At 63.8% G+C, this 13,251-nt stretch overlaps 2 protein-coding genes across 4 annotated transcripts; one reads left to right on the top strand and one right to left on the bottom strand.

Annotated features, from left to right (window-relative positions):
* Positions 1–5,343: 5,343 nt before the first annotated feature.
* On the bottom strand, positions 5,344–6,550 carry TIMM10B (translocase of inner mitochondrial membrane 10B). The gene is made up of 3 exons (XM_083821743.1): positions 6,378–6,550; positions 6,113–6,208; positions 5,344–6,029 (listed from the first exon to the last, which is right to left on the bottom strand). The coding sequence occupies exons 1-3, from the start codon at positions 6,414–6,416 to the stop codon at positions 5,787–5,789; spliced, it is 378 nt and encodes a 125-aa protein (XP_083677869.1). The 5' UTR covers positions 6,417–6,550; the 3' UTR covers positions 5,344–5,786.
* On the top strand, positions 6,473–12,966 carry ARFIP2 (ARF interacting protein 2). Of its 3 annotated transcripts, none has more exons than XM_083821739.1 (9): positions 6,473–6,603; positions 7,140–7,247; positions 7,387–7,495; positions 8,885–8,995; positions 9,790–9,905; positions 10,020–10,241; positions 10,583–10,740; positions 10,829–11,003; positions 11,342–12,966. In XM_083821739.1, the coding sequence occupies exons 2-9, from the start codon at positions 7,149–7,151 to the stop codon at positions 11,495–11,497; spliced, it is 1,146 nt and encodes a 381-aa protein (XP_083677865.1). In that variant the 5' UTR covers positions 6,473–6,603; positions 7,140–7,148; the 3' UTR covers positions 11,498–12,966. The 3 variants fall into 3 exon arrangements, with proteins under 3 accessions (XP_083677865.1, XP_083677867.1, XP_083677866.1); XM_083821741.1 differs by having other exon boundaries at positions 10,829–10,945; positions 11,342–11,485; XM_083821740.1 differs by lacking the exon at positions 8,885–8,995.
* Positions 12,967–13,251: the final 285 nt, after the last annotated feature.

Here is a 13,251-nt window from a genome sequence, read left to right as displayed (position 1 = left end):
TGGAATGCTAATAATATGAGCTGCCAGAGATACTATAATTTTACGTACCCCAAATCTACGTGCTGCAGTTCATGGAGTAATGGTTAGCTGAGTGCTAATGATAATTCAGAAACATGGCCCAGACAAGATATCTGGCTGTATAGATTGCAGAGCATTTTGAGCAATCTGATTAAGCCAAACGTATGTAATAACATTCAATTGTTATTTCCAATCCAAGGTGCTCACTTCGCCAACACTGTAGTAACTCCTGGCAAAGCCAGTGGCCCCCATGTGAATGCATATGTCAAACATCTATCTTGGGATCTGGTTCAAGAAAGGGAACAATGTACAAATGAGGAATCTAGTCTTAAACAAATGCTCACAGGGCAAACTCAGAGTTAAATCCTTCCAGACAGTAACAGTGGAGGCTCCAGGCAGAGACCTGAGAAGACACAGAAGAAATGGCTGAAAGCGGAGGAGCAGCTCTGGTCAAGCAGGCATCTTTCAAGAGACTGAAGTTGAATCCAAGTAAGGAAAATGGAAAGTACCAGAAGATGTCAGGCCACACGTAACAACAAAATAAGAATCTGAGGAACAACTTGCAAATGCAGGTGACTCATTTAATCAACACAGTAAAGATCAAAGAGGTCTCTAAAGCCAGGAAGGAACAAGAGAGAGGGTGGAGAGGAGTCAAATATTTGCTCTTTCCACACAGGAGTTAAAAGGCTTCAAGTGGAGCTCGTCATGGGCGAGTTGAGAACAAACAATGGTTTTCATGCAAAGTCCAGGTACAGCCTGGACAACCTTGCTGCAGGTGCCATGATGAAAATTTGCTTTGATTCAAAAAGCAAACCTATGAATTAATGGAAAAAAAAAAAAAAGAAATCTAGCTGAGCCTATTGAATACAAAGACACCGGGTCTGGTTCAAGAAGTACTCAGTGAAGCTGTTCATCTCCCTGGACAGCTTGTTCAGGGAGACGACAGCATTCAGAGCGGGAGGGAGTGTGATAGATGTCGTTTACCTTCATTTTAGCAATGCTTTTTCCCGTCCTTGTGGCATTTGGCAGACAGATGGGTGTAATACGGGCTTGATAAGAACAACATAGGTGGAAAATTGTCTAGCCCGTGGGTCAGAGGGTGGCGGTCAGCACAACAGTCTCACAGGCGGCAGCGTCCCTCAGGGACAGACACTGGGACCAGCCTTGGCCGACCTCAGGCACCAGCTCCTGGTGCTCCTGGGGCCAGGACCCCCGCAGAGCGCTGCAAGGGGCCGGGGCCACGGCGGTGCCCGGCTGCCCACCTTCAGCACCGTGCTGCTGTGCCCCCAGCAGTGCCCAGCGCTCTCAGCTCAGGCTTCCATTGCCCGCACTGGGAGATGCTGAGGCACCACGGGATGGCACAGGCCTCCACGGACACAGACGAGATGTACCCGCAGGACAGGGCATTGTGCTTGCCATGCTGCCACGGCTCGGCTGCCTGAGGCACAGACACAACAACCCCGGCTTTGCCGTGTGCCCTAGGGGCACCGACCTGCCCATCCCCACAGACAGCAGGACCCCGCCACCCCTCACAGCCCCCCGGCACCCATCCACCATCTGAGTCCTGGCCGGTGGCTCCGGCTCTGCTCCGGTGCAGCGGCAGCCAGGACATATTGCACAGTGCAGGCTGGAGGAGCCGTGTGGGGACAAGCACAATCCTGCTGTAATTTGGCCAGACAGTGATGAAGAATGCCTGGTGGCAGGATGAGAAGCCACGGACATGAATCGGAACATGGAAAATTGCTGCTAGACCCAAAGAAAAGCTTTTCCATATTAAGGGTAGACCCAAAGAAAAGCTTTTTCACCATAAGGGTGGTCACATGTCGCAACAGGGAGATGAGTAAGGGGAAATCTCCATCCCTTGAGCTAGTTAATGCTTGTCTGGACACTGCCTAGAGCAACCTCCCTGGCCCAAACCTACTGAGTATGCTCAAGTCTATGCTTGGTATGTCTGCCCTTGGTTCCCAAACAGGGTTTCATCAGACCTCCAGTCCTCTCTGTACTGCCCTCCAGTCCCTGAGCACCCCCCACCAGAGGTGTCATGCATGGGGCACTCGTCCTGCGGGCGCTAATTTGGCTCAGGAGCCAACGTGCTGCTGCTCCCACGGTTACTCCCAAGCCCTTTTCAGCTGAGCTGTTTATCAGGACGCAGCCCGGCATATCGCAGCCTGGGCTTGCATTCCTGACCACTTCGGGTACGCTCTTGCACAGTTAGGCCTGTGAACACAGGCAATCTCTTGTAAAATGACAAAAACATTCCAAAGGTTGGATTGTGCCTCAAGCTGCAGAGAGGAAGGCGGCGGTGGAATGTCCTGCGTGGCTGCAGAGGAAGGCTCTGGTTTAAGACAATGAAAGGGGTGTTTTGAAAAAGCTTTGTGGGAGAATCCAGAGTGCCAGAGGTGCTGAGCAGGCAGGCAGGGCGCTGTGTCTGCACAGAGAGCAGCAATACTGGGCTTCCCCGGCAGCCAGGAGCAGGTGAGGACCAAGGCACAGCCCAAGCACCCAGGCACAAATGCTCAATGCTTTCCTTGACAAATTACATATATGCTAGGTAATATATTAAACTCATACCTTTTCACAAGGTGGAAAAAATCTTAGGGGATTGCCACAGGCTGCCCAGAGAAGCTGTGGATGCCCCATCTCTGGCAGTGCCCAAAGCCAGGTTGGATGGAGCTTTCAGCAACCTGTTCTAGTGGGAGGTGTCCCTGCCTGTGGTGGGGGGTGGAATTAGGTGATCTTTAAGGTGCCTTCCAACCCAAACCATTCTATAATTATATGAAAATGTATAATTACCATTTTGCAGTCAGCCAGCCACTAAATAATGGTGACCACGCTATAGTGGTCACACATACTCAGTGTGACGCACCACCTGCAGCCTCCGGACAGACTTCCGAAAAATGAGACGGAAAACAAAGGAAGTGCAGCCTTTGCAAACTGCAAACTGACAGCCTCACAGAAGGGAGGTGTCTGGAACAAAACGCAACCAAGAAGATGCACCAACAGGCAACTCCAGAAAGCAGCTCCAGAGCCTGCAACCACTGCTGCTGGTGAGGCCACGAGGCCACCGAGTGCAGGAGGCAGCCGTGAGCTCCTAGGACAGGACTATTGCGATGAGAGGAAAGACAGCCTGTGCAGACGTCGCCTCCCGGGACGTGCCAGGAGCCACTGACGCAGCTTTCGGCAGACCTGTGCAGCCTCCAGCTGCAGGCGCCCCGAGCCCTGTCCCCTGGGGGCAGCCTCATCTGCACTGGGGTGCTCGGGTGCCATGGGGGCAGCTGGGGCTGGGTGACATGCTGCCAGGCCTGGGGATGGGGCCTGGTGCTGGGCAGGGACACGGTGCCTGCCTGCGGCAGTGAGGGGCACCCCCTGCTGCAGCCGCGTCCCCTAGGCACTAAGGGGGGACAGGAGCCGTGCTGCATTCCGCCCCCTGCACCCCTGAAACCAGTCCATGGGTATGGCTGGTGCTCCCGGGCCAGGAGCGGAGTGCGCCCCAGAGGAGAGCCGGGAGCATGAGGCTTGTGGCTCTGACCAGCTGCCACCCACCCACACTCGGCTCCACCAGGCCTTCCAGAACACGGAACAGATGCTCTGGAAAATACCATTAGTCTTCACAAACTTTGCATTCTTCTTTCCATTGTTTCTCCAGGGCTTCCTGAATGGGACGATCTGTGCAGCTGCAGTCCGAGCCCGCAGAGCCCAGCCTGGTGCACTCACCCCGGCCAAGCAGCCCACCCCAGCGGCACCGCCCCACTGCAGGCCTCGCACCGACGTCCTGCACCAGCAGATGTCCTGCTGGTGATGTGCCCCCAGCCCACACATGTGGCACACCCACCCTTCAAAGGCATTTCTTCCCCACTCAGAAGGCGGGCTTTACATTACATGTTTATTCCTAGAGCCAGTCAATTGCAGAAGCACTGTGCCACAAATCCTGCTTTCTAGCAAGGTGCGAGAGGAGCAATAAGCCAGAGCTCAGCAAACACCGTGGCGCAGCAGCAGGGTGCGAGAAGCTGCTGCTTCCCAGTCCTCCTGCAGGCATTAGTGGACATTTCCCCAGATGCAGGCAGCAACCATGCTCCAGAGGTGTCACCGCAGGAACACCTGCACCAGTATTCCGTAATCTGGGAAGATGGGTTTGACGGGAGTTCTGGGTGTCCCTGCTTGAGGAGGATTGGACCAAACAACGTCCAGAGGCCCCTACAGCTTTCGACATGCTGTGATTCTGCAAGTCCTGGCCCTCTCTGTGCCCCCAGGAAAACAGCTGGTGCAAAGTCCCCAGGATGGCTGGCCGGCCAGGGCAGGCTCGGAGACAGCAGAGAAGAACACAAGGAGCCGTGTGAGCACGATCCAGCCTCCCCTGATCTCTCTTCTGTATAAATGCTCTTCCTTGGCTTCCAGGAGTGACTGGAGTACAGGTCTCATAAATCGGCAAGTTCAGCAGCCACTGTTGGTGGGCTATGCCCTACAAGTTGGACCAGGCTCTCCTTAAAAACTTGCCCAAAGCCAATCAAATCACATCAAGCACTCACTTTGCTTTCTTGGCCATTACTGTGCTGTAAACCCACGCGAGGGTGTGTTGTCCAGGCTGGCAGGCACAGCCCTGGGCCACCAGCACAGCCGGGGCCGCCTCTCCTCTCGCACAGCACTGGCACCAGGTCTCACTCCCACGTCACTGCTCAGCCTCTGCGGACACCTCCTGCAGCAAGGATGTGCCCGGCCCCACAGGGCAGTGCGGCCCTGCAGCCCGCGGCCACGCCGCTCCTCGAACACATCCCGAGTCTGGGGACAGCAGCCGCAGGGCACGTCCAGACAGCCCCAGGCTGCCCCTGCACGTGCTGTGCCAACCCTGCCACTGAGGCAGGAGCAGGAAGCCTGCACTGCTCACGCCAGCGCCGTGTTATGTGGGCAGCAGTGTTGATCCCAGGCGTCTGTTATGAACCGTCTGTGTACCCTCAGCCTCATAACCTGGATGCAGCCAACTCCAATTGGCAGCAGCCTTGTAGCAGCATGCAGTGTGCTGGAACTGGTCCCACTCTCTCCAGGCTAAGCCACCTCTCACGCTGCCCTGCCTGGCTGTGGGCTGGGCCCAGCCATGCTGCAGTGGGCACCCCACCACCCCGAGAAAGGGCTGGTCCCAGCGCCATCACGTCCTGCAGCCTATTCTAATGCCAGAGCCGCAATGTGGACAAAAGAAGGGTAGCAAAAGAAGGGAGCAACGTGAATCCCTGCCCCAGGGAAAGCACCCGTGCCCCATCAGGATGCAGTGTGCAGGGGAGTGCTTGCAGAGCAATACCTGCGTTCCCCCGTGACATATTAGCAGCGAGACAATTATGAAGAGAGTGTTTAATTGTACCAGGAAACGGCCTCCTGGAAATACAGGAACCCCCGTTCTGGAGCATGAGAGCCCAGTGCAGGAGTTGCTAAGGCAATGGAGAGTTCAGCTGGGAGCTCTTCCCGGCCAGAACGGCGGCTGCCGCAGATCCCTTTCTCGTTGCCTTCAGGGCCAGAGGGCTGTCCCTGCCCTGATGCCCCTGGGGACAGGCAGACCTGGCCGTTGACGTAGATGCGGTAGAGGGCATGGATCTGCAAGGCCCGGCCCCAGTGCAGAGCAGCTCTGCTGCCCCAGACCTGGGCTACCAACCCCGCGTGGAGGCCCGGGCTGCTGCAGCCCAGGAACCGCATCTGGCACCGCGAGCGCGGGGCCCAGGGCCGCCCCGCGGCCACCCGGCCCCCCGCTGCCGCTGGAAGCCGCAGCCGGGCTGGCGGCTCCGCTACGTGCTGGCACCCGAGGGCCCAGCCGAGGCTCCGCCGCCGGCCGCGGCCGCCGGTGCCGGAGGAGAGGCGTCAGGGGAGGCGTCGGGCGGCGCGGGGGCAGCGGGCGCCGCCGGTCCCTCCTGCGCCCGGTACTCGGCGGCGCGGCGCTGCACGACGGCGGGCATCAGGGCCACGTAGGCGGTCACGAGGCGGTGGTTGGAGCGCACCAGCTTCCCGGCGCAGCGGTCCAGGCACAGCTCCTGCGGGCACGGGCCTCAGCGCGGGGCGGCGCGGCCGGCCCCGGCCCCCCGGCCCCGGCCCCCCGGCCCCGGCCCCCGCTCACCTCGCGCCGCGTCAGCAGCCGGTGGTTGAGGTCGGAGACGCAGCGGCGGAAGCAGAGCTCGGTCATGCGGTTGTACACCAGCAGGAAGTCCCGCAGCTGCGGGAGAAAACGGCGCTGCAGCGAGAGCGCGGACGGACACGGACACGGACACGGACACGGCCCCGGCCCGGCACCCCCCGGCCGCCCCGCCCCGCCCCGCCCCGCCCCGCCCCGGCCCGGCTCCCCCCGGCCGCCCCCTCCCGGCCCGGCCCCCCCCGCCCCTCACGCTGCGGAGCTGCTGCTGCTGCTCGGCCGCCGGCTCCATGCCGCCCGCGCTTCCGGGAGGGCCGCGCCCGCCCCGGGCCGCCCCCTGACGCCACGTCCGGCCCCGGTCCCGGCGTCCCGCACGCGGGGCCTGGCGTCACGGCGGTTCCGGCGCGGCCGGGCCGAGGCGGAGCGGGGCGGCGGGGCCGAGGCGGCGGGGGGGGCCCGGCGGGGCCGGGGCGGCGCAGGTGGGCGGGGCGGGGGCGCCGCGACCGGACCGGGCCGGAGGCCGGGGGGGTGGGCAGGGGCCGGGCCGGGACCGGACTGGGGGGGGCCGGGCACCGGGAGCTGCGGGCGGCGGTCCCGCCGGTCGCCGCCGCCCCCGGGCTGGGAGGCGGGGCCGCCCCCGCGAGGCCCCGCCGTGCCCGGAGGCGGCCCGAGCCGGCCGCCGCCCCCCGCAGGACGCGGGAGCAGCCCGGGGGGGGCCCCGTGCCGCGCTCCCGGTGCGCTGCCTCCCGCGGGGCCCGGAGCCGCCGCTCGGAGCCCCCGGGCCGCGCGCCCGGCCCCAGCTAACGGGCGGCTCGGCGCCACCCGCAACGGGCCCGGCCGGCCCGGCCGCGCGACGTGGCTCCCGGCGCTGAGCCGGGCCCGGGGCCAGCAGCCGCCGCCCCGCCCCGCCCCGGGGCCCGGAGCCCAGCGGGGCCGTCCCCGCGGCACCCGGGGCTGGGACGCCCCGGCCCTGCCCGAGCCTTCGGCCCCCAGCGCGGCCTCTGTGTCCCCGCAGGCCCCGACGATGTCGGAGGGGATCATGAGCAAGGCCGCCACCATGGAGATCCCCATCGGCAGCAACGGGGACGCCGGCAGCCTGCCCGAGGACGACGGCTTAGAGCAGGTCTGGGCCGGGGGGGGCGCGCCGGGCCCGCTGGGGGCCGAGGGTTGCGTGGCCCGAGGTCCCCGCGTGGGGGCTGCGGTGTCTGTGGAGGCCGGGCCCGGGCCCTGTCCCTGCGCCTCACCTCCTTCTGCTCCCCCAGGACCTGCAGCAGGTGATGGTGTCAGGGCCCAACCTCAACGAAACCAGCATCGTGTCTGGCGGCTACGGGGGCACCGCCGAAGGCATCATCCCCACCGGCACGATCAAAGGTAGGCTGAGCCTTGTGCCGGCAGGCAGGGACGGGGCTGCGAGAGCGGCGGGCTGCCTGGCAGGCATCAGAGGGGAGGGCTCTGGTGGGGGTGCAGAGCAGAGCGCGCTGCCTGCCTGTCCTGCCTGCTGCTGGGGGCAGGCGTGCGTCGAGGCTGGTCCTGCCCTGGGGTGCGGCGCCCAGCGGGGGCAGCTGGGCCTCACAGGAGGCCGGGGGCACAGGCAGAGGCGGTTCTGAGCCGCAGCCGCCCTGGGAGGTGGCGTGGCCCTGCAGAACGCAGCCCTTGCATGTGGCCCTGCTGCGGCCCAGCTGCTGTTTTGTGGGGCCCCTCGCTGGGGTCGTGTCCCTCACCGGCACAAAGTGCCTGCCGCCTCCCCCTCCAGGGCAGGCTGTAGCAGCAGCCTGTGCCCCAGCCTCAAGCCTTAGCCCCTGCTCTTGGGCCCGTGGCAGCCACAGCAGTGCCATGGGCCCGGGCCGCTGGTGCCCATCTCTTCCGCAGGTGTGGGGCTCCTGCTGGGGGCTCTGCCCCCTGGGCAGGTTCCCCTAGCACCGGGCTGCAGCTTGTGGCACGTGGGCGCAGCTCTCGGGAGTTCTGCTGGTGGTGGGGAAGAGCCTGGTGTCACGGCACCTTCCAGGTCCTGGAAGTGCACAGTGCTGGCGTGGGCTTGTGGTGGCTGTGCCTGAGGGACAAGGGGTTCCCTGCAGGCGGGGGGGCACAGGGCAGGGTGACTGAGCCCCAGGCTCTGCGGTTGTTGCCCCTTGTGGCTGACACCAGCCCAGGAGTCGTGGGTGCTTCCGATGGCAGAGCCTGGCTGCGAGCACCTTGCGCTACCTGGGGCAGTGCCTGTGGGCGGCCGGGTTGCTGCTGGTGCCGCATGCCTGCAGCCGGGGCAGGTGCTGGCTGGTCCCAGCGACCACTCTCGCCCTGTCCCCATTTCGCATGAGTCTCTGTGTCCCGGCTCTTGGCCGATGCATCCCTTCCTCAGCAAACAGATGGCTTGACTATGGGCTCCTCCGTGCTGTGCCAGGCTGAACAGGTAAATTGGCACAGATGGAGGGGACGTGGGATTTTGCTGACAGCCCGCTGCAGCAGGGAGAACGTGTGCAGTGGTTGCCGTCCCCGTGTCTGTCAGCCCTGGCCTGTCCCAGCTCTCAGCTCAGTGGCACAGGGATGTGCCAAGGGGCGGGGAGGGAGCGGGAGAGGAGCCTGGGCACCTCTGGTGCGGTGCTGTCCGTCTGGCAGCCAGGTGTGTGTTCTGATTTCACATCGCACTTTCATCTGCTCCCCTGCTGCCGTCCTCCCTGCACACTCATCCTCTGTTCTGGCTGTTCCTGCTGTCGTGCCCTTCGCACCATCCCACCTCTTCCCTCCCTGCTCACCTCCTGCCAGCCCCTCCATTTCCAGGCTGTCTTGTCCAACCTCACTCACCCCGAGGACCATCCGTCACCCCCAGTGCATCTGCCGCCAGCAGGATGGCCAGCCAGGCTGGTGCTTCAGCAGGTACTGTGGCTACCCCGGCCCAACCGTGGCACCACGTGGCCTTTGGGGTCTTCCCGCCTTGGGCCTGAGGCGTGGGGCATCTGATGCGCTCTGGGGTTCCTCAGAGCTCACTCCTTCCCCTGCCGTGGTGGGGAGCGTCCCCAGCACACGCCACCCCCAGCAGCCGTGCCCGGCTGTGGTCCTGGTGCTGGGGGCACAGGTGGTGCTGCTGAAGCCCGGTGGCTGGGTGGTGACGCCGAGTTGCGCCTGGCTGCGGGAGGCACGGTGCGCCTGCTGCAGTCTCCTGGTCTCACCTCCAGCTGCGCTGTGCCTGGGGGCATGAGGAGTGCCAGGGCTGGTCCCACCAGCAGCGCTGCAGGTGGATGGGCGCGGACAGCACTTCCCATCTGAGTAGCAGCCACTGCTGCCGGCGCTGGAGCCTGTGTTGGGACCTGTCTGGAAGGGCTTTGGGCACCGGGTTCTCTGCTGTGTGCTTGAGATGCCCGCGGGCGGATTAGAAGGCGTGTGGCACTGCGGGCTCTGGCAGAGCCAGTGACGGTGCCCGGCTGGCAGGGGAAAGCCATCGCCTACCCTGACCCGTGTGGAGTGAGGCGCCTGGTGTGGGCTGTGCAGCGCCAGGTGCTGCTCATACCTGAGTTCTCTTCGCTTGTGCTTTGTCAGGCCCCGGTGCAGCCCCGCAGGGAGCACGGTGCCACCCCTGGGAGCAGCCTCGGTGCCAGCCATGGTTGGGAGCGGGCAGCCCGGCCTGCGGCTGCATCCCGCGCTGAGCCCCACCAGCGCGCTGTCTGTTCCAGGCTCTGGGCTGCACCAGCCCCATCCCAGCCCGCCAGTTGGAGGGGAGGAGGTCGTCCGTGGTATCGCTGTGGAGAAGTTTGACATTGTCAAGAAGTGGGGCATCAACACGTACAAGGTGAGCGGGGGACCCGGCCACGCGGCAGGGGGTGGGCTAGGGCAGGCCTCTCCATGCAGCAGACCTACAGGGATGGAGGGACGGGGCCCTGACACCCCCTTCCTCTGCCTGCAGTGCACCAAGCAGCTCATCTCGGAGAGGTTTGGCCGGGGCTCCCGCACGGTGGACTTGGAGCTGGAGACGCAGATCGAGCTGCTCCGGGAGACAAAGCGCAAGTACGAGTGCGTGCTGCAGCTTGCGCGGGCTCTCACCAACCACTTCTACAGCCTGGTGCAGACACAGCATGCCCTGGGGGATGCCTTTGCGGACCTCAGCCAGAAGTCTCCTGAGCTGCAGGTATGCCCGCTGGGGTGGTGGTGCATGCCTTGTCTCTGCTGGTGCTCTGGTCTGCTGTGTCTGGGAAGGAGACCGGGAGACCCAGAGTGACCTCGGGGTCGGCAGCACAGCCTGGGCAGCGCTCTGCTGGGCAGCACCCCCAGGCACACGGGGAAAGCAGGAGGCGGCTGAGGGCAGCTGCGCTTGGTGAATGCCACGGGGCTGGGAAGAGGTGCAGGACTTTGTGACAGCCCTTCCTTGGTGCGGCCAGGGCCAAGCTGGTTCTGGGCACGTGGGAGGAGGGCAGGGGAACAACAAGCTGTGTTGCTGCAGACCCTGACTCATCCTCCTCTCTGCCCCAGGAGGAGTTTGGTTACAATGCGGAGACACAGAAACTGCTCTGCAAGAATGGAGAAACACTACTGGGAGCCGTCAACTTCTTTGTCTCCAGCATCAACACGCTGGTGAACAAGACCATGGAGGACACGCTCATGACGGTCAAGCAGTATGAGACAGCCAGGTAGGACGGCAGCGCGGGCCAGGGCTGGGTTGCTGCAGGTGGCCGGAGGGGCCACTGTGCAGCTCTGACTGTTGCTGCCCCTGTGCAGGCTGGAGTATGATGCCTACCGCACGGACCTGGAGGAGCTGAGCATGGGTCCCCGGGACGCCAGCACCCTGTGCCGGCTGGACGCAGCCCAGAGCCAGTTTCAGAGCCACAAGGACAAGTATGAAAAGCTGCGTGCTGATGTGGCCATCAAGCTCAAGTTCTTGGAGGAGAACAAGGTGGGGAGGGCCGCAGGGTGCCAGATGGGACTGTGCTGCGCACGCGTGTCCCTTGGCCCTGTCTCGTGGGCTGCGTGGCCTCACCGCCGTGTGCCCGAAGTGCATCTTCAGATGGGCAGTGCCCATGCAGCGGCTGGGAGCCGCGAGGGGAAGGGCAGTTGAGCGCCTGTCCGTCCGCCTGCCTTTTGCCCACTGCAGGCAGCTGCTTTCTGGCTGGCAGCAGCAGCTCTGGTCCCGTCCCCCTGTGCTGGGCAGGTCATGCCCTGGCCCCTTCCCACCATCCCTGGGTGCTGGGCAGTGGGTCTGGGAGGATGCACACTGACTCCTGCTCTCCCCAGATCAAGGTGATGCACAAGCAGCTTCTGCTCTTTCACAACGCCATCTCTGCCTACTTTGCTGGGAACCAGCAGCAGTTGGAGCAGACCCTCAAGCAGTTCAACATCAAGCTGAAGACCCCTGGTGCTGAGAAGCCCTCCTGGCTGGAGGAGCAGTGAGCCCCCCAGCCTGCCCCACCTTGCGCTCTGGCCGGGGAAGCCATGGACCTGAACTCAGACCTCTGACTGCTGGTGCAGGGCCAGACCGCGTGCATGAGTGGTGAGCGGGGGACGCAGCCTCGGCCCTGCTGCGACTGCAGCCAGGGGCGCCGACAGGGCAGGAGCCTGGTGGGGTGCGGGCAGGGGCTCTGAGTGGGTCGCTGCTCCTGCCTGGGGAGAGGTGCCTGGAGAGGACGGGGCTCCCCTGGCCTGCGTCTCCCCCTGGGGCAGAGTCCTGTCCTACCTGGCCCCGTGCTCCCTCCCCAGCGCAGAGCCCCTGGCAGGACGGTGGGCACCCTCTCCAGCCCCCCACAGGGCCACAGCTCCCACCTCCCCTGGGTGGGACGCTCAGACCCCACTAGGCACCTTTGCAGGATGGGACGGGATTCACTGCAGCTTCCCACTGCCTCCCCACGGGGCAGGAGGGTGCGTGGGCTCCACGTGTCCCTGCTGCTTCCCCCGCTGGCCTCCCCTGCTGCCCTGAGCCAGGTTCTGCAGGGCCAGGCCAGGCACACCACTGCCCCCTCGCAAAAAAAAAAAAAAAGTTTATTTTGAAATGAAGACAAAGCTGCAGAGGGGCAGCATTGGCACTCCTAGTCCCCTCCCAGTCCCTGAGAGGGGTGGGGGGGGGGTCCCAGCCCCACTGCGGCAGGTGGCCAGGGCTCCTGCTGTCCCCACCCCCCCCCCAGCTCTGGGCTTGCCCTGTCTCTCCCGGCTGATCCCTGGTGTTCCCAGGCAGCTGCTCTTGCACTCCCCCTGACCTGGCTGGTGCTCCCGGCCACACACTACACTCCCCTGCATGGTGGGGCCGCTTGTGCCGGGCTGCCTCCCATGCCACGGCGCCCATCCCTGCTTTTCCCTTGGCCAGGGCCGTGCGCGTCAGCTCCGTGGGCGGACAGGGGTTGGGGTGGTCACGGCCACTGGGCGCTGCTGTCCCGAGGAGCCGTGGACGTGCTCCCACCCCGTGCTGCTCGGGGCCAGCCAGGCAGCCCCGCTCCCCCAGCACCCACAGGGACCTGGCTGCCACCAAGGGGCGGCGAGGACTTGAACCAAGGACCAAAGGGCGGCCTCGTCCTAGGGCCGGTGCATGTGCATGTCCGTGTGTGTGACGCAGGTGCGCTTCTATGCGCAGCAGAGCTGGGGCTCCGGCCGGCATCCCACGCCTGGGAGAGCTCGTCCCGCTCCAGCTGAGTATTGCTTCTCGCCCTGGCCACATGCAGCACTTGGGCACTTTCTCCTGAGACAAGACAGTTTGTTTTTCTTGCTAATTTAATTCCTGGTAATTTAATGTCTGGATCTTGACAACCCCCCCTTTCCTGGTGAAGGTCTGCCCCCCTTTCCCTCTCCACTTCTGTAAGACTCCAGAAGAAAATGGTACGAATCAGAATAAAATGGTACAGATCAGAATAAAACTACAGAATATAATGATACAGCTCGCCTGTACGCGTGGTGCTGTGGGCACAGCTCCCAGGCTGGAGGCTGGTCCTGGGGGTTCCCCGTGTGCCAGCAGTTCCCGACGGCAGTGGCCGGTTCTCCTGCAGGCTGCAGCTCGTGTCCCACTGTCGCTTCTGTGGGGCTTGAGCAGAGGGTCTTGGGGGGCACAGCAGCATCGGGGGTCACGCTGCCCCCAAGCCCGAGCTGGGGTCGCGAGGGCCTCGCGCTCACCGTGAGGGCCCCCGGGCGCCTCTTGGCCCTCGGGAGCAGGGCCCGGGGGT

The sequence above is a fragment of the Anser anser genome, assembly GCF_964211835.1.
Source record: "Anser anser genome assembly, chromosome: 1".
In the NCBI taxonomy this organism is placed as follows: domain Eukaryota; kingdom Metazoa; phylum Chordata; class Aves; order Anseriformes; family Anatidae; genus Anser; species Anser anser.
Note: the sequence above shows the minus strand (reverse complement) of the source record. Positions and strands in the feature narration are given on the sequence as shown.